The 27531-nt window shown below is 36.9% G+C and overlaps 1 protein-coding gene across 4 annotated transcripts in view; it reads right to left on the reverse strand.

Annotated features, from left to right (window-relative positions):
* brsk2a (BR serine/threonine kinase 2a) overlaps nucleotides 1-27531 on the reverse strand; it is a 189050-nt gene that overhangs the window by 40494 nt on the left and 121025 nt on the right. For all 4 annotated transcript variants that reach the window (XM_017305359.2, XM_081608049.1, XM_017305357.2 and 1 more), the window contains exons 3-4: nucleotides 15579-15664; nucleotides 11650-11790 (exon numbers count right to left, since the gene is read on the reverse strand). In XM_017305359.2, coding sequence (XP_017160848.1) covers nucleotides 11650-11790; nucleotides 15579-15664 — 227 coding nt within the window. The remainder of the gene's footprint in view (nucleotides 1-11649; nucleotides 11791-15578; nucleotides 15665-27531) is intronic.

A 27531-nucleotide genomic window follows, 5' to 3' on the forward strand; every position in this document is an offset into this window, starting at 1 on the left:
TGCATCCTTCATTATACAATCAACCTGGTCATGAAATTGCTTCACAGAGAAAAGACGGCATTCCTATGTTGACACATGTGACACAAACCATTTTTTAACACTGATTCTCACACTGCCTGGAACAGCATATGTGTGGTGCAAATCGGCTCCTCCAGAACAAATATAATTATTTCTTTATTTTTATAATGCAGCAACACTTACTTTATTAAAGATTTTCTGACATATGGAGGATTATTTAAAAATATAAAAGGTTTAAGTCACATAGCCAATCAGAATGTCTTGTTCGTCCCTCTGCAGAGCATCAAATTAATCCCATCTGTCCCATCATAGTACTGTGCAGAACTGTGACATAGCTTTGTTTTCTCTGAAGCACCGCAAATCCATACTGACAGTGTGTCTATGATCTGAGCATATCCGATGTACATAACCCCCCTTTGATGATTACAGAAATGAACAGGAAAAAGCTCATACACTAATTGTTCTGCGGTATGAAGGTCTGATACGTGCAGGACTATGCGTGTGTGTACGTTTTATTTTTTTTATTTTTTGTTGGCTAGAAATTACACTTCACAGCATAACATTCATCATGAAACTTGTGCTAGATGTGCTATGATTTAACACTATTGAAGTTTTTTCTATTTTCAGATATTTAACTATTCAGTTAATAAAAATGTTGAAATATTTTCAAAAAAGTCTAATGTAATAAGCTGTTTTGCTTAAAACTAAGTTTTTTGCTCTGGTTGCCTGTTAAGTTTATGAACTCATTAGGAGCTTTTCCCAATTAAATGTCAAATGTTTTGTTGCATCTTAACACATAACTTAATTATAAAATAATGTACAGCTTAGTTAATGGCAGGACTGACTTCAGGAATTCATAACTATGATAAAACTTTTCCTGAAGCAAACAGATGTAATCAAAGATATCACAATTGGCAACAGTATTGTTGTGTAGTTTTGTTAAATCAAAGATACAAATATATTTATATTTTTTGATTGGTGTCTGTTGGGTCTAGAAAAAAAACAGATATATAAATCTTTCAAATATTTTGGTAAAACTCATCAGAGGAAGTTTAAAGTAGATGCAAACTTGGTACATTTTATTCAGTCACATTTTTATTTCCTCCAATAAGACCGTTCCAATTTTACTAGCTACCACATAAAGAGTCAGCAATTATACTGGATTACTAACCAGAAAAAGGGAAACTTCCATTTCCTTGACTGACTTCAGAAGCTTTTGATGTTTATTTTGGTGGATTTTCAGTTTATTCTGTTCAAATTTTGAGTAGCACTAAACCAGTCCTGTATTGTTGCATGTAATGCAGTGACCAAAGATGTGGGATTACAATAACAGCCAGATCTGTAAAAAACATACAAAAAAACATGTCCTATTTGTGCCAAATCTTTGTGTGCAACATTGCGTTTTCTCTTAATCCGGAGGAGTTTGACAGGGGATGATGGGATGAGCAACAGACCTTCAAGGCAGAACAAACAAACAAGCTGCCAGAAGAGCACAGAAGGATTGCCACAGATAATAAAAATCTGAAGCAACTTAAGATCTTTAATAACAGTAACCATTGGAGCAAGTTGCTCCTTAAAGTAGTTATCCATTTTTTGGATTAAATAAGTATGGGAAAACTTGACAGTCATAATACATTTTGAAATGCAATCTGTTATTTCCACGCACACTTGGCAATATTTCTATTTTTTTTATTTTGTTTCCTTTCTCCTTCTGAATCTTTTACTACTATATCTACCCCATACAATCTTTTTTTTTCCCCTTATTCAGACACTATGAACCTCAATATGACCCCAATTTTCCTTTGAATACAATTTTATGGTTTTACTCATTTCATTTGAATTGTTCATTTTATTTCAGTCTAACATCAACTTCTATAATTTAAAGTTACACCCAATCAGTTTAACTGGCACCGTTAAAGAAATTGTGATTAGTGGACTGAAATCTTACCAAACTTGATGTTTTCACATGAAAGAACACTTTTGTCCAACGGATTAAGTCAGCGCTGGTACATGTGGCATAATGCAGGTTGGCTGAAGCTGTAAACTTTAGCTGACTGTAGCTTTACTAATATGTTTTGCTCACAGGAAATGTAAAAAATGTCACTGAATTCCTGATCTTAAATGACTTTTCTTCATCAGCTAAAATTGTGATTTGGACATTATTAGCATGACAGATGACAAATCAGTCAACATTAATTTGCTGATCTATTAATTTTGATTTAAAAGATGACAGGTTGGGGAGATCAATCAGTTTCTTTTAAATTTTTCAGATATATTATTCAGATTCCAAAACATCTGCTATTATAAAAAATAAAAAATAAAAATAAAAAAAAAAACAGAGAGGAAGATGCCATCAAAGTATTTTATCGTGAGGGATCTCTCCAACAGTTCCAAGAATGTGAGAATAAATATCTAATATCTGCACTGAATAATTCCAGCATTTCGTTTCTCTGGTGGAAAGTGACAACAGCACTAGAAATAAAGATGTGATTTTAAATCCAAGAAAGGTTTCACTTTTCTAAGGTGACATTGAATGTTCTGACAGGCATCTTTCAAGAAAATGTATTATTAAATATTCAAGAGACAAAGCTGTCAAGAGTGACCGTGTATGTATCAAAGTCACTGCACCAACATGCCACAAACCGAATACTTTCCATCCACAACAATGGAAGTGTTTAGGTTTTAATTGAGGTTTAAATGAGCCACTTTATTATTAGGTACAGCTGAACAGCTTCCCAACAGCAACAGCAAATCAGCTAATGACAGGGACTCCACACATTTAAGTACCTAGATTTGGTAAATATAACTTGCTCAAGTTCAAATATTAAAAGTACAAAGCAGATTTAAGCGACTTGGATCAAGGCATGAAAGCTGCCACAGAGAGAATGAAATGTAGAACTAAATGGGAATAGGGAACAAGGCTAACATATCTGTTGCTAGCTGTGAAATTCATGTTTTGGCAGGTGCTTTGGGTTCAAATGAAAAAAGTTCTTTAGCAAATCCTCAAAGGAATACAAAAAATCCACGCAAATATAAATAGCTATATAATAATTATTACAATTATTTAAGATTATTTAACTGCCACTGGTGATGATGCAATTGCATGGGAGCATTTTTTGACATACTTCATTTAGCACCAGTTGAACATTTAAATGTCACAGACTAATTTACTCTATGCCATCATCACCAGATTTAAAGCCAACAGAGATCACTGAATGTGCAGCCAGCAAATTTGCAGTAACTGCATCGTGCAACTATGGACATAATGATATTTTGGCTGATGCAACTCAGCAAAATCTCTCTCAACAGCACTGCAGACAACTGTATTTTCTGCGACAGCTAAAGAAATGATGGAAACTAATTTGCTTGTGAACCACTCTAAAGTTGACCTCTGGCAGCTTCCTTTTTGACTTTTTTTATTTCCCCCAGTCCTGGAGTTACACAGTTATACTGGCGCTCATTTTAATCTTTTGAGTAGAGCCTCTGTGACCTCTCATTATGCCACTGTGTGGGTTCAATGGGATTGCTGGATGAGGTCCTTCTCAGCATGCTCATATAGAGGCAGCGGCACCATGCAAATACAGCATTTCAGGAAGCGTGCATGACAGTGCATATTTCAGAAGCTGGGTCATTGCATGTACTTTGAATCTGTGACCTAGTTAGTGGAATAGAAACAGTCAAAATTGTTTTATTGGTACCATTTGTTGACCAGTTGGCTCATACAATGTGACACTGGCTTAAGTGATCATTATATGTAATGATTTCACAAACTTTTAAGATGCATAGACATAGATGCATATAATGACTGGTGTCTGAACAATGTATATTTTGATTTCACTTTTTATTTAGGTTTTGCTGAGTATTTTTTTAATTATTGGCACCATTTTGTATTAAAGTTAGATTAATCTTTAATATTTAAATATTTGATATACTGCCAAATTTCACTCAGCACCGTTTCTTTCTTTCTTAAACTGTTACGAGGCACGGTGACGAAACCTGAAACTTCTACAGCACAACAGGTGAGAGGTTGAGTGACTAAAGCCTTTCCTCTGCCTACATCCCCCAGAATGCTGTGTGGTTCTGGACTGGAAGATTCTATTGGATGTATATTCTACAAAATACTGACTAAGTTATTGTTATTGATGTATTCCCCAGGCCTCGTTTAAAGACTTCACTTAAATATAGATCCACTGGCGTGACTTCATTTAAATAAATTTTGAGCATTAACCTGTCAGAAGCAAGTGAGCGTAGAATATTACTGGGGTTTCACCGAACTGTTAGAAGTTACAGTAATCTTAATTTATGTAAACATTTAACTTTGTAAAAAATAAAAAAAACACTGCTGATTTAAGCAAACATAAATAGGTTCTGCGATTGCAACACACCTAAAACATAAACATTTCTTCTGATTTAATTTCAGTTGCAAAGCAACTGTGGCGACATAATTAACACAAAACGAGACAAATTCAACTCAAAACAAAAGTCTGACACAAAACAGTGCCACTCAAAATAGACATGCCCCTCTGAGCTGCTCTTTAGAACTACAAACATGGTGGAACACTCCGTTACTAGTCCTTTTCCTTTTGTGTTTTATTTACCGTTGTCATAGCAACTGAACTAACGGGCGCTGGGAGGAGAAAGAGCGACGGCGGTTCTAGTTAGCTGCGGTATAAACCTACAGTACAGGAGCTGAATTGCGATCTGTTTATTTGTACAGATTGCTTAATACACCGTCAGTTATCAGCTTTGAAATAAAATGGTTCTGGAAGTTGTTGGAAAGTATTAGTGACATGTTTAGATCGTTTTTTCTTTACATGAGTCGAATCTGTTTAGCTATATTGTGTCTTTCTGTGAAAATGTTGGTGTACAGGAAAAAAACAACAACTAATATAACGTATATTTTTTATGCAGATGGGGGGTATTCTAACCCCCCATCTGCTATCCTTTAATACCTTTATATTAAAGGATCTAAAACTGTTTATTACAGGTATGTTGTCTAGAATGACAAAGAAAATAACGTGGACACAATGGTTATTTTGAAGAAAGATCAGATATGGTGCTGTTTGGAAATCTTAAATATTTAATCAGAACAGATTCCAGGAGGATTAGTGAAGCACAGATTTGTTTCTGCCTCATCCCTCCTACCTGTTCCAGACTTTTTAAAGGAAAATCAGCATCTGTTACACCGACACCAGCCCTGATGCTTGTAACACATGCTACAATCTTTAATATGTTTTCTGGAGATGTTGGCATCAGGGCCGCTGCTTTAAACTCATTGCATCTCTGAATAGTGCTGTTTATGTTATATCATCCAGTGGTGGAAAAAGCAACAAAAAAACTATTATGCTATGTACTTAAGATGGAATATATGCACATATATTCATGACATGCTGTAATTAAAGTAATTTATCCTCGGTGCAATTCCAGTACTGAAAAATTAACTTTACACCAGGTGAGTCTCTCACCTGAGAATGTGAACCTACTAGGCTGATTCTGTGCCTTCAAATAATTTTAAAGCTCTTGTAGAAGATTTGTAACTTAAAAGTTACAGGAACCTACAAGTTACCTTATAAGGACAAAACGGTCTGTGTGCTACACTCAAGAGAGAGATTCCTTTGATGCATCAAAGAGTGATGTCATTACTGATGATGTCATTGTTACCATAGGAACTGAACATTCTAATGGTGCATTCACACAAAACACGTTTTGTGCGTCAGGCGAGTCTGGTTTATATTCAAAGTCTATGTGAAGTATTTCATGCGCTGGACACGTCAAACGCTCCAAATGGTTCAAATAGCGCCGTGCTAGACGCTCGAAGAGCGCCACAACAGCCCTCGACACGCCTCCACATAGAGTTTGAATGTAAACCAGATGCGCCTGACGGACAAAATGTGTTTGGTGTGAACGCACCATTATATGTCCAGTGTCATATTAGGTCCATCATATTAGGACCAAAGACTTGTCCTAATATGATGGATTCATTGCTTTGGGTCAGGGGTAATGTTTAGAGGTAAGCCTGTATAGAATTGTGTTTTCTAAATCATTCTATAAATAATGATGATATAATGTTAGGTTGTTTTTCTGCCAATTGCATAGCTGCTGTACACTAGTAGTCTAATGTGCTGAATGTGCTGAGACACATTCAACACATTAGAAACCAATCAGAACCAAAAGTTTGCCTTTTGGTTCTGATTGGTTGTTTCTGGACAGTAGCAGAGCCAGATGAATTTTCACAAATTCTCTGTTTCGTATTCATCTAACATATAGGTAAGTTAGATCTAACATATATAGGTATGTTAGATGATGGGTGAATATTATATAATATAAAGTGTTTGAGGCTTTGCCAAATTTGTGCAAAGCCTCAAATTTTCATAATGCAAAGTGTTAGCAAAACCTGGGCTTGGATAGTGACCTAGGTTAGTGCCACCTGGGTGTGGGTCGTTTTAAAGGCCGAGCCGGGCTTAGCTTGACCTTCTTGCCTACGCCAACATGAAGACGCTCCATGCAACCAGTGGAGGTTGATCGCATGGATGTCTGTTTTTCCTCGGAACTCCATGTTTGTGTGGAGGCTTGGCTTTGCGTGGACTCCTCTGTTTGCAACCTGAATGTGGGTTGGCGCAAAGGCTGAGCCAGGCTATGCATGGAGACCCCTCGTTGATTAAAGGTCTGTCTTTCATCGGACCTCCCTGGTTGATTGGAGGTCCATCTTTCCTCCGACCTCCCTGGTTGATTGGAGGTCCATCTTTCCTCGGACCTCCCTGGGTGATTGGAGGTCCGTCTTTCCTCAGACCTCCCTGGTTGATTGGAGGTCTGTCTTTCTTCGGACCTCCCTGGTTGATTGGAGGCCCATCTTTCCTCAGACCTCTCTGGTTGATTCAAGGTCTGTCTTTCGTCAGACCTCCCTGGTTGATTGGAGGTCTGTCTTTCTTCAGACCTGCCAGGTTGATTCAAGGTCTGTATTTCTTCGAACCTCCCTGGTTGATTGGAGGTCTGTCTATCCTTGGTCTCCTCTGTTTGTAGGGAGTCTTCTCTTTGCAGGGGGACCTCTGGTCGGGTGGAGCGTCTAGGATGGTTGTTTTGTAGAGCAAGTTTCAACTCCACCTTCAGGTCTGCAACCTGACTCTGCAGAGCTTTCACCGTTTCCTCCTGAGCCTTAAATTTGGAAGCCTGCTCAGAGTGACTTTTGAGCTGCTCCTCATATTTCAGTCTCACTCGGTATTCTTCAACCATTACTTCAATCAAACCTTTATTGTGGGAGGCGTATTTTACAGCCTCCCACTTGAAGTACTCCAGCTGTTGAAGAATGTTCTTGTCAGTTGTAACTTTAGAAGAGCAAGAAACCTCTTCACGTTTGACTTGCAGGTGACGTTCTTTTTCCAACATTTTTTGCAGTCTTTGAATCTCCTCCTGCTGGGATTTGACTTCAGCCTGACATGTAATCCTTCTGTCTCTTTCCTGATGGAGTTCAAAATTCTTTCTCTGCAGTTCTGTTTTAAGATCGTCTACCTGCTTAGTCAAATCTTTTACGTGTTGGCTAGGCTCTGCCACGTCTTCCACTGAGGGGGTGATCTTGAAGCCAGCAGAGGGTGTTGTTTCCTGCTTGACTTCCAATGATCTTGGACTCTCAAAGTCGCCGGAAGGACTTGATTCCCCCTGGATCTCTGATTTGTCTTCCGGCTCAATGGGGCTGTCATTTTCAACAGGGAAAATGACAGCGTCGTAGTCGACTTGGATGTTGTGGTCTACCATGTCGACCCATGAAAGCTTAGCTGGAAAAGCTTCATGTTCGCAAACAATCTGTTGTTGCTTCATGTTTGTATTCTAGTAATTTCTTGCTTCTCTGAACGTCGAACGTGCTCTGAAGGGTGATCTGTCGCGATAGAACTGTGGAACAGATCAGAGAAAACTCTGTCTGTGAGCTACATTTAAGAGAGAGATTCCCTTGTGATATCATAGAGTGATGACATCACTGCTGATGTCATTGATACCATTGGAACTGAACATTCTATCCACCTTACTCCTGGGAGGCTTACTGGGGAAACGATTATGGGTCTTACTTCTGGTGACTAGCGGAAGTAGCAGTATTTCATTGTAATTTATAGAGTTTTTGGCTAATCCATATTCATGATAGAAGTTGCATCTCTTTTGTCGGTTAATACACTGCACATTAGCATTTCACTGCTCCCCATTAGCATTAGCCTGTTCCCTAAAAATAGCTTTCATCTATTTTTCTTATTTATTAGTCACACTTAGTATACTGACTGGAGGAAGAAAATGTAAAACAACATGCTAGCGACAGCATTTAGGCTAATGTTAGCAATTTGGCTCATTTTAACTTGCACACTAATTTTAACATACAGAATGGAGTAAGGCCATGTTACTCAACATGTTTGTGACTCTCCACATGCTAATGAGTACATTGCAGCTTACTTTACCATTGATGCTAATTTGTAGCATCAGACGGGTACACTTTGGCAGGCCCCATTTAAATTTCTTCAGAAATATTCTAGTTATGCATTTGTTCTAGCTATAGATTCTTTCTTACATGCTCTCCCTTTTCTCTCCCTCCATATGAAAAAGATGATCTTTCTGAACAAAAGTGCAGTCTGAGTCAGAAAAGCAAAACTCTGAGTCATAACAGGGCTTTCTTTCTGTATTCTTTTTCAGTTATATACAGATCTGAAACAATCTGGCCCAAGAGAGATATTTGGGGATCAAACGGGGGTGGAGAACAGCAGCATGAAGTAAAAAAAAAGTGGGAGGTGTGCACAAAAGGATTGCTGAGAATCCATGTGTGACAACTCTTTCCCCCAAATCCCTACCCACCCACTTTCCCTCACATGCCCTTACCCTGATACTGAGTCACAGAGAAAGCAGAGCAGTTCCAATGACCTCCGTCGGTCCCCTGCGCAAACGCTCAGAAACGGAAGAAGTGATTGCTGAAAGTCTTTTTTTAAGTTGTTGAGGGGGGTGCTGGGATCTCATTAGCAAGGTATGGAAGGACGAAAGAGAGGAGGGCTGATTCTGTCTGTCTGCTTTTAATTGAGGAAGGTAGAAGGTTGAGCGGGTGACCCAACTCCCCTAAATAATCCTTCTCATGATAAATTCACAAGGCATCATTTTCTTAGAGTGTTAGTGAAGGGATTTGAAGAGCGAAGGCACCAAGGTAAAACAAGAAAGATAAATACGCTGGTGAGTCTGGCTATAAAAGGGCTGTGATCATTTATGTGCGTGCATGCACTCACTGTCAGTCCCAGATGCTTTCCTCTAATTGGCCTAATCTGTTCTTCTCAGTTAATATCAGACATTATTTACACAGGCTGATAAAAGACCTAATTCCTTTAGGTAGGACAATTCTTCTCTATGCCCAGTTGTGAAAAAAAAAATCTTATTTTTGGTCTCACAGAGTTCAATAAAGAATCCATCAGTTATGCATTTTAAATTTTAAACAAACTCAGATGCATCACTCTAGAATTAAAGAATGATATAATATTCTCAAAGAGGGATAGTTTGACATGTTTAACTGCTAAAACTGTGTTAACGTTATTTAAGCAAACATTTATCAAGCATGAATAAAATTCATTTCTGAGGATGAAATGTGGGCAAATATAAATAATGTTAAAAATGAGCATGAATATGACAAAATACCTGGTTCTCTCTGACAAAAGTTCAGGTAACAAAACAGGAAAGAAGAACTGATTATACGACAAAAAGGGTCAGTGAAGGTCAGTTGCCATATTTGGCCATGTCTGTGCTGGCAGTTCTGCAATATTTGATCTGGGATCACATTTAGTGCATGCTCCATGTTTTGTAAGCAGTCTAAAATTTTAAATATGTTACTGTCAAATGATCCCCCTTTACTTTTTGGATATTTTTTGCTACTTTGGACTGTTCTGGTCAGGTTTGTCGGACGATAGTTTTAAAAACAGAGCTTCATCACCAGAACCTGCTTGCATAGACTCCATGACGGACTCCAGGACGTGCATTCAGACTTTTATTTTCAACTTAGAAAAAAAATTAAAAAGAGGCTCATCCCTGCAGCAGAGGTTCAACTTTAATGAGTAAAAATACTGCCACTCTCAGTTTAACCAAAAAAAGGTAGACGTTTGCGATACGGTAAAAGATGCATTCCATTTTCCAGTCTTAACTCTCAATCTGTCGTTGCTTGCATTATTAAATAACACATCCTTGAGTTTGCAGTTTTTTATCCGCATTGTAACATTTCTGACATAACAGATATTGCACCAGGCTTTTACTTTACTTAATTAAAATATTATATATATATATATATATATAGATAGTTTTATCTTAATTCATTTGAAGACATAAAATACATTCTTTGTCATTCCTCTGTTTTTGTTGTCCTCACATGTTCTTTACAAAGTTATAACAGTCACATGTTATACAAAGTTATAAACTAAATCTCCAGAGAAGCATACAGTCTTTGCAAGCTTTGGGAACACAAAAGCATCTGTGAATTATACACACACTCACTCATTCAAACAGAAAAAAAAAACACAAAACACAACCCTCTAATTTAGTCCCTGCTGACTTGTTTGACTTTTGAAGTATATGATTGCCTCTAGTCTATGAGCTGGTAAACATTTAAATCACCCCCTGAGGCTCCACACAGGGTGTCAGATCAGAACGACAACAAAATGTATCAGATCATTTGTGTCAGCTGCATTGGATCAACAGAAAACAAATATCTAAAGAGATTTAAAAATTGTGACGCTTTAATTAAGAGTTCACTTTTAGCCAATCCTGTTTATCTAAACTGCTTTATAATAAGTAATACATTTGTATTTGCACTATACTGTATTTGTATTTTAGCACACAAGGCATTCATGAGTTTAATGTATAAATCTTTTAAAGAGATGTTTATAAATACTAAACACATAAACATGTGACACCCAGCTTTCTCTATGCTTAATTTCTATATTAAATCAGGTGATTTATAGCTGAACAGTATTCCCAAAGATCCTGAAGACTGGATCACAGACTCGCTTCAGGAGGAAACGGTTTCATTGCAGGATTCATCACTGCAGAGCTCATTATTTGTTCAATGGTGTATGATAACTAAATTGACTGTGCTACCCCCCTGAGTAAGATTGTAAGTGATATTTTTATGGATTGGAGGTGAGAAATGTGACTTTTAAAGCCACAAATATCTCATCACTTGGACTCATATTGGAGCCTAAACACATTAAGACATTTTTTTTAAAGAAGAAATCAATTAAACGTTCTTATCTCTTTAAAGGAAAAAGAAAATCCATGCAACCACATTCTGCTTATTTGCAGTGTCTTGCAAATACATTCATACCCACATATTGCTATTTTTTTCACATCACAACAATAAATCTTAATTGGGATTTCATGTAATAAAACACAAAGCAGGGTAGAGCTGAGGAAGGGGAAGGAAACATTAAGTAGCACTTCACAATTGTGGATAGTGGTGTGCTGGAATGTCTCATAAAATTCAAATTAAATTCATTGAAGTTTGTTGTTATAGAGTTAGTGAAGGTAAAATTAAGGACGTCAAAATTTCTCTTCTATATTACACAACAAACAGCATTTAGCGATCATAAACAGATGGAGTATGCCGTTTAATAGAAAGATTGTAAAACTTACCATATTGAATGACTGTGGCAGAAATCCAGGGCAGACATAATTTGTCTGAAGAATTTTCTGGCCTCTTTTGGTGTTAACCGGCCTTTCTTCACCAAGTAGTCAAACAGTTCACCACCAGACACATGTTCTAGCACAAGATACCTGAGAAAGACAGAGAATTGAGAGAGACATCTAAAGATAAAAAAGCTTCAGAAGAGCTGAAAGAGAAACTCAGTTACAAGTATCTTATGTCTCATAATAAAGTCCCCTGACAGAGCCATGAAGAAAATAAACCCAAAGACCTTACGTTACTGTCAGAACTGATGTAACATGAGTTTTTCGCAGCCCGAAGTTCTAAATATGTGGGGAATTCTGATTCTTTGACATTTTGTGTTACACAAACACTGGAGCAATCATGAATTTAAAAAAAGAAAGCCAACATATCCGTGCCATATTTTTTTCAAAGAGTTTCTGCTGAGGTAGCCTTCAAGTCTGTGTGGTCAGACTTTTACAGAGCCAGTCTGTCATCCTGAATATATAGCTCGGCCATGGTCTGCAGCTCTGAGGGGACAGGATGAAGATAAATCTTCACTGACCCAAGAACAAAGCTTCATCTCCGGGTTGAAATCCAGCTGGCCCCTGGTTTCGCTCTGCTCTTATGTCTCGCATAAAAAGTACTTTATTCATAACAAGCACAAGTTGAAATACAAAAAGGCTTTTTTTTTTTTTGACTATCTACTTGGAAAAAATATGAGGTGCACATCCATCATTTCAGTTTCACTGATTACCATATGGTGCTGCAGACTGTACTGGCCACCAAGCATGGTCTCCCTTTAGCCAAAAGTCTGGCTGCAGTAAATCCTCAGGAACTACAGCACATATGCCATTTACTTCTAAATAAGTGAAACAGGATACATGTAAACATGAAAAATATAGACTAACCTAAGAAGCAGGGAAAATTGACAAGGATGTGTATCTATATCAGGTTTAAAATTGAATAGAGCACAACAGTTTTTTTTCCGATCCAACAATTGTTTTGGAACCCTGTAGTCGAGGCACGTTAATTTACTTTTATACCAGTGAGATTGTTTTGGGTGTAAATGTTAAGTTTATTTCTTAGCCAAAAGAAACTCAAGAGATGCATAACATGCACATTCAGGATTACGGATAAAGGCAGGTTTTCTGAAAAAAAAAATCAATAAACAAATCAATTAAATGGGAAAAAAATCTACACGTTTTTCTTTTTATTATGGGGTCCACACAACAACAATAGTAGTTGTTTTGTTTAAACAGAAAACCAGTGGAACAAAGGTTTAAAAATATGTCTGCATTTAACAGAGGTTCTGTAGGCCTGATTACAGTTCTTGGACTCTATATAAGATTTTTTTAGACTAATTTTTTTTTTAATCAGTATCAAGAAAAGAAAACTGAAACAGAAACTGGTTCTATTTCATAAGAACTCAAAGACTGTTAGCAGCCTTTGTGATTTAGATAAATAAATATTTGCATTAGATTTTGCATTATGCAGCTATAAATTTAACATCAAAGTGTATTTCAAGTTTAATGGAAAAATGGAACAAAGAAAGACAAAACAAAGAAAAATATTTCTCTACTGATTTCCCTGACTTCTGGTTCAAAGTAGATCTCTACATAACCGTTTTTGTTCTTTTCTATAACCAGTACATATATATATATATATATATATATATGTACATATATATATATATATATATATATATATATATATATATATATATATATATATATATATATATATATATATATATATATAGATAGATAGATAGATAGATAGATAGATAGATAGATAGATAGATAGATAGATAGATAGATAGATAGATAGATAGATAGATAGATAGATAGATAGATAGATAGATAGATAGATAGATAGATAGATAGATAGATAGATAGATATATATATATATATAGGCACCACTTCCTCTGAGACACATTTTGTTAGAAGAAAACTTTCTGAAACACTGGTCATACACAGCTACTGAAGCTGTATAACCTAGATAAGACACAGGAAACAATATAAGGGGGAAAAATAGCATTAATTTGGAATTTTGTTAAATTCAAATGGATTATTACCACCTCAGCATGTCAACAACTTAACAACTTCTGCAGAGGCCTTTTAATGAGCCAGTGATGTAGAACAGGTGTGTTTGGAGCAGTGATATCTAAATTATGCAGAACACACAGCCCTTGTGGTCCATAATTTGCCACAACTTCTTTAAGCTAAGTTTAATGAGTTGGTATTTCAATTATTGTTTCAGTTATGTAATACTTTCTAAATATTTTTTATTATAAATATCTTAAAAACAAATCAAAACTAATCAAAGACAAACCAAATGTAATTTTTGTAAGAGATCTCTGTCCCAGTAGCTACCATACCTACAAGGATTTAGTTTAACAGTTCTAACTAGTTATTTCTTTAAGGGTTTGATCTTTTTTTTTTTCAATTGTACAAAGAAAGCAAATGGCTTACAAAATCTATGGCAAACTACAGGATTTGCAACAAATTTTTTTTAAAGTTTCTAATTTATAATGTAAAAGGAACTTGAGGCTACCATTTTGTTACCTAAGCTCTAAATAAACTGAAAACAACACGCGCACACAAATCAAGGGTTCCAAGATGCACTGCAGTCTCAGACGTGAGCATTTTTCATTTTTAAAGGCATAATTTATCTCAGTGTCATAATATGTTCATTCATTCAACCTATAAATAACTTATTGTTGGGCTAAGTATCAAATTCTCGCCACCTCCCATATACATAAACACCACATTAGTTTTAACAGCTTGCTGTAGGATTTGTGCCAGCAAAAATAATAAATCTTTAAAGCTCTGGGAGTGCTAAAACCAAACACGCTGCATGCCTATCAATTAATGGCTTTCAAGTGGTGATATCCGAGCAGGAATCTGAACCATGTGAAGAGCAAAATCGCATTAGTGATACGGGTTTATGTGTTGGAGTCTGACGCTTTACGCAAATGTAAAGTAATTTGTCTTCTGTGATGCTACTGGTGACCGTCTGTCAAAAGTGATGAAGCAATGAGCAAAAAATGAGATTTTCAAAATCCAATTACTGACTTGAATTCAAATTTTCTGCATGCCATAGCCTCTGAAAAGGATGGCATGGACCATTCAGCATGCCCAATACTGTACATGACCCATAAAGCTGCAGATAAGAAGTAACTGAATTTAGTTGACAAGCAATCCTCTGCAGATCGGGAGGTCTTCTAACTGATGGGGTTGTCACTCAGTGCTGTTAAACTTAGTTAATAGATTTAGCGTCTGTGTGTAAACACAGCTGCTGCAGTCGCCTCTCCATGGCAAATGTTTCTTAATGCGGTGGTGTTGACGCTGATAAGCACATCGTGACGTTTTTATTACAGTGACTTCCCCCTTGCTATTAGCAGTCCCCTGGTGTGCGTGACCAAATAAATGCTCAATGCCAGTACTAATGGAGCATCCAAGCCCTTGAAGGCAGTCACAGTTGCCCTGCAATCATAAGATGATCTGCTGCATTAAAATCACTACTCCTAAGAGACCACCTGAGAGAAATGATATCATTAACAGTGAATATAATGTAAAAAGTTCCTTAGATTTTTTTTTATTTTATGTAAAAGTTCCATACTTTCCCAGACTAAATTTCAAGAGCAAAGGACACATAAATACTTAACTTAAATACTGCGAACATTTCTGCATTTAGATATGCGACCTGCAACAGTCAGCAAGACCGTTGAAAAAGGTGCAAACAGATGGATGGGCAGCTGAGTGAATAGACAGACAAACTAATGAAACGGTGGACAGATGAACATTTCTACAGATGTTACAACTTAAATACTTTATGTAACCCGAGACTGCAATAAAGGAAAATTTGAAATAAAGAAAAGAGTTTTGACTGGTGGAAGAAATTGATCATACTTACAAGTATTTTTTATTTTCATAGACGTCGTGAAGCTTTAAAACATGTGGGTGTTCTATGAGCTTCAAAATAGCTATTTCTCGCTCCACCTGTAAGAGAGAAAGAGAAACATTCAGAGGGAAAAGAGCAAAAGAGGATTTGATTACTAAAAAATTCACACTGTTAAATTCCAATAAAAATATTAATAAACCCTCAATCCTTCTTCTTTATTTTTATAAGATGAGGTCTAGCCAGTGGGTTTATCTTGAGGTTAGCTGGGAGTCATTTGTGAGGTAGATCAGGAAAATCAGGAGATAGAATAATGCAAGTCAAAAACATATTTCTACCATTTATCTCCCAAGCACAAGTAGAAATGTGGGCTGCTTAAAAAAAAGGGGTAGAAACTACTATGGCTAGCAAAAGTATTCATACCTCCTTTTCGAATTACACAAGATCAACATTTTATGTGTTTTATGGTAGGGAGTAGGTATCAACACAAAGTAGTGAATAGCTGTGATGTAGAAAGGTAAAATTATACATATAACATGTTTTACAAACATTTTTTGATGCAATTACATGATGTAAGTCTTTTAGGAGGATGTATCCATCAGGTTCCTACATATGATATTTTGCCCAGTTTTTGGTACAAAAACACACAAAACTGCATTTTTGTACAATTTATCTAATAAAAACTGTACTGTTATCTACTCAACCTGAGCTCCGGCTAGCTTTGTTAAAACAGTAGGATAGGGCTCGACATACATTCACATATTATTTTCATGAGAAAATCCCAGTAAAACTGTAGTTGTAATACTAAAAAATAAAAGACAGGTCTAATACTTTTTCAATGCATTGTTCATACTGAATTTTATTTCATATTCCAGTGGTGTTCTTTTGCTGTATAAGGGCCAGCTTGTTTAGACAGCAGCGCAGAGAGCAACCTGTCATAATCGGGTATTTCTGTCCACCAAGCCTGCAGCCTCTGGATACAAAGGAGTGTAAAATGTCCAGACAGCTCCTTCAGTAGCTCCTTTATTCCACAAGTGTCTGACATATTGATTGTTCATATAAAGACAGAACAAGTCAGAACAAGCGAGGAGTCGACTCTAGACTTTACAACTTCTGAGCTTCTGAGAGATATTTTCAGTTCACTATTGAGAGCGGCGAGAGTCGAAATTCACCATAATAGAGCTGATCAGTTTGGACTTGTGTCAGCATCTCTAGAGATCGTTGTCAGCATGTTCAGCTGACACTGAAAATCAGCATGGGAAACCACTCTGACAGAAGCCACTGCTAATCCTCAGCAAGCCTGCTCTCCTCCATGTTATCTGCTCACCCTACTCTTTCACATTTCAAATGGATTCTAACTTTTCCTGACAAAGATGGAGATCAAAGAGTCATGTGAATTAAAGGCTCTTCTGTCTTAACTTGATTTCATCAAAGTCAGTTTCACCATGCCTGTGACAGCCTTCACGTTGCTTTTATGTCTTCCTCACAGTGTTTGGGTTTTCATGAGCATTTCTGCGGAACGAAAGCAAACTTTGATCTGTCGGCTCGCCGTGTTTCTGTTAAATTCCTATAAAGCTGTTTGCTCAGCTGGGTGTGAAATAAAGCCCCTCAAAAATAATTATTTTTAACAATGTCATTTACCAATAATTGCTCCCGTCAGTGCTACCTGTAATCCATCTAGATACATGATTAATAATTATAGTCTCAAAGATAACAACGCTCATCAACACACTTGAAAAGGTCATAAGTCACAAAACATTACGATAAAAAGAAAATACAGCCTAATTAAACTTAATCATTTTCCAATAAATAAACGTGAAGCTTTTAAAGTAGCCTACAGTAAAGTAGCCTACTAGTATTAATACAACTAAGATTAACCATTTACTCTAAATAGTCATGGTGTGATGAGGTCTTCAGCATGTAATTAAAAAGGTCACACGATTTTTTTTTTATTCCACAAATATTTAACCAGTTGACGTCAGCATGTGATGTCATCTTGTTAAGTAAGTTTAAGCCATTATTATGATCGCCAAATAAATGTGTCTCTGCCCGAGTCTCTTATTTTGAACCAAGAAGTAGTTCTTGATTTGACCTGCTAGTTGACAAATACACCTCTTCTTGTGCTGACTGATGACATACAGCTTAAGTGTTGAAAAAGGTTTCAAGGAGGATTAGAGTTTGTCAGTATTTTAGGTACTTCATAGATTAAAAAAAAACATATAAGCTAATAATTTGTAAGCAAACTGAGTACTGTGACTTGTTAAATGCCAGATGCAAACACTAAAAAATATTAAAATCATCTCAACTCAAGGGCAAAACAGAGAGCAGAGAATATTGTAGATACTATGAAGGAGTTACAGAGATTCACATCTCAGGTGGGAGACAGCTACTACTTATAAATTCTTTGTGGAAGAGTGGCAACAAGACAACCCATGTTGAAAGAAAACCAGAGTACCTGTTTGAGTCAGCCACAAGCCATGGAAGCGACATTTAAGGAAAAAAGGTTGACGAATCCAAACAAAAAAGCTAAACATGAACAGAAAACGACACAGCACATCAACCCAACAGCATTTTCATCATTAAACGTACGTTTCTTTGGCATGGACACTGGGAAGCCGTCTAAAGTTATAGAGGATATTAATGGAGTTAAGTAAAATGTAGTCCTAGAAAAAAGAAAAAAAAAACACTTGCCAAAGCATAAAAAAATGCTGTTTTAGAGGTTAACATTTTAATTTTAATTGGTCACATAAATAGCATAACATCCCAAAACAGTATATTGAAGGCATTGTTGTAACATGACTAACTAAAACAGTTAAGAGTTATGGATACTTTTCCAATCCACTGTATATACTCTAATATGTTATCTTGTTTCCAGCACTTTTTTTTTTTTACCTCTTGTGTAGTTCTGTGTGATTTTACTTCACAAGATACAACCTTTTTAAGGTTTTCTTCCTTTAAGTCAAGTTCCTATCTCACAGCTGGTTGACAGACACCTCTCCCCTGCTGAGCGATCATATTTAATCTCTCTTGAGGAAAAGCCTAGCACAGGGCAAGCGAAGTAAAGCCTTAAAAAGTCACAGGTGGGAACGGTGTTAAATCTAAGGACCAAGCTAATCTAAATGGGGTAAAGTGGTAAATGCATAGTTAACAGTACCATGAAGTACCACGTAATGAAAGCACTTGGACTAATCCAGAAACTAATGAGTTCCATCAGCAGCCCTAAACTATGCCACTTTCTCACCTTAGGCTGAGGTGTGTTATTAAGAGCAAGCCCGTGGTGTCTGGCCTAGCAGTGGGGTTCCCTGCAAAGAGACTAATGCTAAGCAGGTCTCAGGTGGGGATGAGCCACCGAAATGCCTCAAATCAGGCAGCTGGCTTCCTAAGATTCCCCTCTCCAGTCTTTTGTTAATTAAATAAGAGAAACGAGGCTCAGTGTAAAGGCTTAGGACTAAAACCGCCTTCTTATTAGATTAGCTGCTGATTAATGCACTAATGTAAATCTGTGAACCAGGTTTTGCTCTTTCATGATATAAACAAAACTGTTGAATTAAACAACAGTGATTATCCCACAACGATTTGAAAATACAGTGACAACTCGCTTTCTATTAATTGCAAAAAGGAGAGGAAAAAATGTGTTGTGCTGCTGAATAAATTATTGCTCATCTACTCCAAGCATAAGACAGTGAGTAATTGCTTTCTCACTTTTTATCAGACCGCCAAATGCACACATCCACCCCCTCCAAAAGTTTTAAATTCCAGGTGGCCATATTCTGTCTTGGCCTGTATCCTGAATATAGCACACTCTTTCTCATTAAGTTTCACATCTGTGAGTGTAGGCACTTCTATTCAGCTGCCATTTCTCCAAAGTACTTCATTAGCAGACTCTTGAGCACCGATCACTAACACACACACACACGCACAGGTGGACAGGTGGTCGGCTGAACACACCTTACCTTTTTATCATTCTTGCCTTCTGTCTTCCTCTTATGATTTGCCACAATTTCAAATACCAATTTGATCAATCCTCCAAGATAAAACTGAGGGGGAAAAACATCATCCAAATCCAGTGGCTGAGAGCAAGCAGTGGTGGTTATTATTTTGGTGATTATGAGCAGAAGAGGAGCTTGTTAGAGAATGTGAAGATTGGGACCGACTACTCTAACTTACACAGGGTTTCCAATTTGAGTCGCATCCCTCCACACAAAAGAAGATCAGTTGGTGATTCTTGTTGTAGAATAGCGGTTCTCAACGTGGGCGGTACCGCCCCCCAGGGGGCGTTCAGAGGACGGCAGGGGGCGCTGGCGGACACTTTTACAAAAGGGGGGCGCTGGGATGCCTTTGGGGGGCGTTTGGTCTAAGGTAAACTTTACACCTTAAATGCACAACAATGCCAGTTTAGACTTTGAGCAACTTTGTAAAACTGTATTGTGTAACATTAAACCATGCTTGGCTGCATCTGTATCAATGGTAGCTCTTCTTCTATTCAGTGTTTGTTAGCTTCTGTTAGCTTCTTGGCGCAGCTCCGTTCTCCTGCTACTGGTAGCTAAAATCACGATACCTTCACTGTGTATCCCTCTGAAAAATTAACCCATTTAAATAAAGAAATCAAAAAATCCCTCCATGGGTGATACCACGATAGAGAGCGTTCATTTTATAGCGTTAACACCGGTGCTGTAAGTGGTCCGGTATGAAAGAGGGGTGATAGAATAACGGTACCACAGCACTTTTAAATTTCAATAATCAGAATGCAGAAATTGTTTCCGTTGTTTTAAAATGTTTATGTCAGTCTGCCTTTTCCCCATCGATACGCTTCCCGACCGTCCTGCACCTTAGGGGCTTAAAAAAAAAAAAAGACGCGCACATTGCGCAAAACTCTGAAACAGGAGAAGCGTCAATAAATGATCAAGTAAATCTAGCAACAGGAAAGAAACTAAAGTGTACATAGCAATAAACCAAGAGAGGATAATACTAATCAAAGGAAACTAGATGGAAATGAATGAAGAACAAAATGCAAGAATAAACTAAGAAACTAAAGTAAATACAGAGGAATAAAGTGGTATGGCAAGACCTTTCGAGCAATAATTAATACAGAGGACTGTGTAGGAAGAATAAACAGACACTATTTCCAGATAAAAGGTAAAATAATATTGTTGAAATGTCATGGGTTTGTTGAGACCATATCTAGTACTGAGAATAAATATATCTTACAGTCCATAACAGTAAAGAACTGATCACTTATTTATGTTTTTAATTAGGTATTTATTTCTGCAATATTATTTTTAATGTCAGTGTTAATGTCATGAGGCTGACGACTCCATGACACTTTCAATTTGACTCATTAGGATTTGATTAAGAACCAGATTTGTTCTTTGTAATTTCTGTCCAGTAAAACTATAAATCTATAAATCAATAGACAGGTCTGTATAAAGATATAATCCATGTTTCTGTCTCATATTTGTATGGCATTAAACGGATCTGGAACTTTTGTTTTTCCACTGAAAGCTCTGGTTTGCACAATAAATGCCATGTGGGTGAAATTTTATGGATGATACTCTGATGTCCCATTCTCCTGAAGGCAACACAGAGCTGCACCACCATAAACTGACAAACACTGAAGAGAAGAAGAGCCATGATTAATGTAGTTACAGTTCTATCCATGGTTTAATGTTGCAGAGCTCAGTCGTTTTGCAAATAGTTCAAAGTTTAAACTGGCATGTTGAACATCTTTTATCTGCTCATTTTGTGCAATATTTAACAACTAGAAAATGGCACAAAATAAGAATATTGTTTCCACTCTGATTGGCTGCTGTTAGGCCTACCAATTTTAAGTTGAATGTTCATTGCATTTTTCATAGACGCCTGTGAAAATAATTTCTATTCCCATTACTTTTTTGTTCTCTGGGAAATTATTTTTGATGATAAATACAGAAACAAGAATAAAAATCAAAACATCTACAATAGTGATAGTAATATTAATGATATAATAATAGTCAGTGCAAAGTAGCCTGCAAATTCTTTGGTGGGGGGCGGTGAGGGACATGGATAAGGGCTAGGGGGGCGCTGGGCCAAAAAAGATTGAGAAACACTGATGTAGAGTAAACCAAAGTTTTCGTATAATGGTTGGGCACAGATTTTATATGCTGAACCCGTCTCAAAATGAAACTTTATATCCATGTTACAATTGCTCAGTCTGGGGTTAGGGGTCTTTTTGGTAGCCAGTAAACATAATAACCCCAGAGAGACATTTACAATGACACTCTCATTTGCTTTATCAGATCCTTTAGAAAAATGATTTTCTTCATCTTGGCCTTTAGCTTTTGCTATGACATTTGTTACTAAAACTGAATTTTAAGTATGGATAATGTATTATTTTCATAAAGTCGTGTATGAAAGGCACAGGCGAGAAGAACTGGAACGTGTGGGGGCTCTCAGGACAAATGAGGCAATAAGAAAATGACGCTCCACATTCAGAGTACGAGAACAACTTTAGCAAAGCTCCATCAGCTGGCAATTGATTCTCTAAATTACAGCCCTGCACCTGAATGACTGAAAGGATGCACAAACAAATTACTGGTTAGATCATAGTGGTTAGCAAGAGATGACAGAGGATTAAAGAAAGACAGAGACAGGCAAAAAGATGCAAGGTGATTAGATTGATGCTGCGTATGTCAAAGAGCGACCACACAGAGGGACCAGCCCAAAATCTCAAAGGGGAAAATAATGGATCACAGGCTCTGTCATCTCTCACTCAGCCATTATTGCACCTCACACTGTCTCAGTCCTTTACCTCATTCGCTCTCTTGCACGCAGAAGGAAAACACAGATATTTCTGTCACCTCCCCCAGGCATGCCAGCGAAAGGTCCCTTGATACCAAGATCTGAGGATCAAAGTCAACAGGGCAGCCATGTGTGTCAGGAAAAAAAAAAAAAGAAAACATGCGGGTGGCTTGCCAACATGGAGACCAAAGTAAATGCAAGAATAACTGGGTAGATATAAAAAATAAAAATAAAAACAATAGGATAAACAAAGGGAGATGGAGTGAATATGGAAGGCTTCCAAAGAGAAAAATATGCAATTCTCTGTATTGATGAGGAATAATTGTTAAGGATTGAGAGTAAAGAGAGGCAGTGCAATCTCTATCAACCCACCTCAAAAACCCCTCGGGTCCTGCAGGCTCTTATGCAGTTAATTAATACAACATGGTGAACGGACGCCTTTTCAGCAGGATCATAACGCAAACCAAACGTGATAACAAGGTGATGAGCAAACAATCAAAACTGCTAAGCTTGTGAACTTAAAGGAAACAAGGGATTAATTCAATGAGAGTGCCTAGAGAAAAAATTTATACCCCATTTAATTTGGAGGTTTGACACGTTTTAACCGATAAATCCGAAAAGTGCAGTGCATTTTAATTCACCTTCTGAATACAAACGCTGAATACATACAGTACGGTATTTATAGAGACCAGGTCAACACATGCAACACATGCAACATGTATGTGTAACTAAAATTTTAAAATTAAAAAATATCCTACAGTAAGGTTTTTTAAATATTGTTGCATTCATGAATCTGCTTTTTTTCTTTTTTGGACTAATTTAATTTGTAATTTTTTTAATGTTAACCCTGCAGTGAATATGTCTTGGAACTTTGAATTCAGGTGGGGTTGTAGGACTTACCAATTGTTGTAGCAAACCTAACCACTTAAGATAAAAATGCTTATTAACTTTTTTTTTTTTTTAATCAAACGCAAAGGAACATATTTAAAGATTGATGTTTCACACTTACAGTACTGTGTGTGACTGGTTTCACAAGGTCCAAAGTCTCAGAAGAAAATAAATTGTGTATTTCTGAAACTTTCTTTAGTTTTATACCCAGCAGCCATGTTGAATTTGAACTTGAGACTCGCATGGGACCTCTGCCACGAATTTGGACGTCGGCAGGCAATCTATTTGTTGTCTCACTTGGATTTCACCAGACAAGTCATCTACAGTCAAGCCCAAAATGAGTTTTCCTCCTGGCAGATTTAGAGGCAAATTAATCATTTCATTTTACCAATATGTTGGTGAGTGGCTGTAATATAAATGGTCTGAAGTGGGGCAGCCAGAGTCCCAACTTGAATCTGAGAGAGCCAGGAGGCGTTTCAACCTCAACAACAGATGAATGGTCAAAATTACCGGTTGAGACGTCCAAAAACCTCGCCTGCTGTCTGCAAATACCAGAAGCATTTAATTGCTAGAATTCCAATAACTGATTTCTTATTGACTATTATGAAAGGGTATAATTACTTTTCAGCATGCAACAATTTTTTTTCTCCAAAATAATTGTTCACTAAAGAGAATCTGTGAACCTGTGCTTAAGATTAGGTTAATGGCAAAGAGGGCCTTTCAGCGCCAAATGGTCTTTGAGCTCGCCCCAAAAAAGAAATGATCAAATTACCAGTAGAAACATGCAAAAGGCTGGTCAGCAATTAGAAAGATGTCCCCATAGATTTTAAGAAAATGTAAGCAAGGGAAAAAATATGGTATTCAAAACTCACTCCTTTTTAATTTTTTTTTGTTTTATTATTTCTTAAAAGATTCTTGTTACTTTAAATCTAGTCCAAGTGTAGAAATAAATTTGCACTCAACTTTACCTTCTCCCAAAAGCATAAGATGACCAGAAGACAAGATTTTGTCTAGTTTCCCTTCTTAAAATCTTTGAGACATTTTAATATGGTCTTTAAACAGATCAATTTTGTGTGCATGCATCAAATAAATGTAAACTTGACAGTTGGATGAAGGAGCATTATTGAGGTAACGACCGGACGGAAGACCACAGTTAGCCAACTGTAAATGAGCAGATGGGGAGAACATGGCACAGCTTGGCTACTGGCTCACAAACAACACCAGTCAGTAAGTCATCCATTCATACTTATGACATGTAGACACATGACTATGAAACAGTGTACTCACACACCACTGATCACTGCAAGCCATGAGCGACTTCCATCCATATGTTGGTCAGTGAGCCAGTGGGACACAAATTGTGTTTTCTCCCAGTTACAGAGGGTAGCCAAACTGGTGTGTACATGGATTTGTGTCTGTGAGCTTTTTCATTATTGCCGAAAGAGAAGAATTTGACACTATGTGTCCACAATTCAAATATACACTTCACAACTGTGTTTAAAGACCTTCGTAACAGGGAGTCAAGGCGTAACTCTTGTTGTTCATCACAACATTTTCAACTTTATGTTGACAAAATCTGTTTTTGGAAAAAACCTGTTTCTTCCAAATTGGATAAGGAATCTACAAAGACAAGTTCAGGGTCGCACGTTTAACCGCATTTGTTGAGGTAACAAGTTCATACAGGTAACTTTGTTATCTTCCACAACTGAGTTGGACCCACAGAGAGCAGGACAAATATGAAATAAAACCGTAACTGTACAGTTCTATTCCTGTCAAAGCTGCTAAACTGAAGGTGAAAAAAATATTCTTCCCCTTACTTTCATCTCTCTTTGCTTATTGGTTTTCTCTCCACCTTGGGAACCTCTTGAAATACAACTGCACATCTTCACACATATAAACACAGATACACAGTCAGAAAACACAGCAGGGTTTTTAGATAATCACTTTATCAGTCATCCTTTGAACATAGCAGGTAAAGTCCCTCCACTGGGGAGTCTGATCAATGTCAGAGACATGTAAATCAATCAGGACACAGTCTTTCCTGGCTTGCTAATCCGTATCCTTTATCCATCTACCATCCTATGAAATGGCTCTCATTACTGCTTCCCACCCAAACCCAATTTTAGTATTCCTCCCCCTCCTTCATCTTTCTCTCCTGCCCCTCATTTACTCTTGGTTTCGCTCATTCAGTCTCTGTAATCATGTTTCTGTTCTGTTGACGGATCCATCAGGAAGACATTTAAACTCATGGCAAGCCACATCATTCCATACTAACAGACATGTCCGTGGATAACCTTGGTCCTAATTGACTTTGATGGCAGAGGTCTTCCACAAATGGGTGTAATAATGAACTTCTATGTAGGTGTAAAAGTGGAGACGGCCATGTTGTAAACACCATGTTGGTGTTTGAGTATGAGTACTACATGATGATGCAAAGGCAATTTACAAGAAAACTGATTTTTCAGGCAGTCAGTAGTAATACTTTTGTATCCCTAGTCTGTGAACTCATTATATACATTCATTACATATAGGACATTAATAATACATCAAAAATATTTAATATGTCAAGCCTTTGTTTTATATAACTTTGTGGCAATGTATTCAAACTTATTCACAGTCAGTTGAGTGGAAAGAAAAAGATAGGAAAAAGTGCACCAGCATCACAGATAACCACAGCCTTAAAAAGATTGTAATGCAAAATCATTGATAATTTATGGGACCTTCAGAAGAAATGAAGGGCTGTGTTGGAGCCCCAACCAAGTACAAAGAAAAACACTTTTTGATTGTTCTTTTTATTGATCTTATATACGTTTCTAATTCTCTGTAATGCTACATTTCAAGTTTCAAGATAAAATATTTTGCTATGTGTAATAAGTTTGTATAATACAAGCGTTTCACTTTCTGAAATGAGAAACAAAAACTATGGAACTTTTTCACAAAATTTTCATATATTGCTTCAGCTTTCTGAATGTCTGTTGTGCCAAATTTGTCTACTGCTGGAAACAAACAGAAGAAATCACTTTTGAGAATATTTCTCTGATCATAATTTTGGTTCATAAACCAATTAACATTTAATACATTGAGGATCATCTTCTGTACTCTTCTTATGTTTATTAACCTAAATTAGGCCTCTTTTCATATTCAAAATTGCATCTTTCCCTGGGGCATCTGATGCAACTCAATGGCCATTTCTATTAGCAAATCTTAAAACGCTGAAAGAAAATATAATCAGTCAAGTAAGACGCAGGTGTATTGAGCTACCTTTGTTCAGAAAATTGCAAAACTTTAAAACAAGGTTATTGTGCAACTGTGCACAATAAAGAGAAAAAGATGGGAATTAAATGGAAAATCTCCACACCTTGCTATGGAAAAGTTACAGCAATGAGTTCACCAAATTATGGGGAAAAAAGTTCATTTAAAGTGTACAATTGTTTTTGAGAAATATGATAACATATCTGCCAAATTCATGAGTATGAGGGAGAATTACAAGTACCACAAAGTTGAACAAAGACTTGTTTTATATACTTTACTTTTCGCCACATAAGCTACAAACAGCTCAGTCTATATCAGATGGACGAGTTAACTAAAAACTTTAAAAATTGACGTCCCTTTCAGCTTCCACATTCGTTAATTAGGATTTACAGAGTTCATGTCAAATGAACTCAGTGCTCATTTGTTAGTGAGTGGAGAAATGTCAGCACACTGAGGTCATTAACAATCAATGCTCAGAGGTGTCAAGAAAAAGGAGCAGCTAGTGCTAAAAGTGCCGGGTGCCTTCATTTACTCGAGATGCCTATGGCAAAAGAAAAAAAATGCTAAGCTCTGTAAGGAAAAGAAAAAATTGCAATATGAAGAATAAATGTATTTATTCCAAATTGTGATAGATAGGATTACGCGTATTCACACAGAAACACGCATGAAAACACACTAGATCAAACGGTTACATTAAAAGATTAACAAATCTCAAGATAAAACCAAGAAATAAACAAGCTCTTAAAAACTGAGCAAAAAGTTATCATCCCACAACATTATTCTTAATGAAAGAAGCAGATATGATGAGCCCGACATAAATAAGCATAGCAGAAAAGGGAGCAAATAAATATCTCATCTATCTGACAACATAGCGGCTGATCCCTTTGAAAGGAGAAACAAACACCATCGATTTGGACGTCCGTCTGTCTCCTGTCGCGCTCGATGGGGGATCCCGCTACATCTTCTGTTCTGTTCACCTCCATTTCATTATTCTGTCTACACTCATCTCTGTTTTATCTTGATAAGATATATGAAAGGTAAAAATCAAACA

This window comes from Poecilia reticulata, chromosome 6, assembly GCF_904066995.2.
Source record: "Poecilia reticulata chromosome 6, P_reticulata-male-v2, whole genome shotgun sequence".
In the NCBI taxonomy this organism is placed as follows: domain Eukaryota; kingdom Metazoa; phylum Chordata; class Actinopteri; order Cyprinodontiformes; family Poeciliidae; genus Poecilia; species Poecilia reticulata.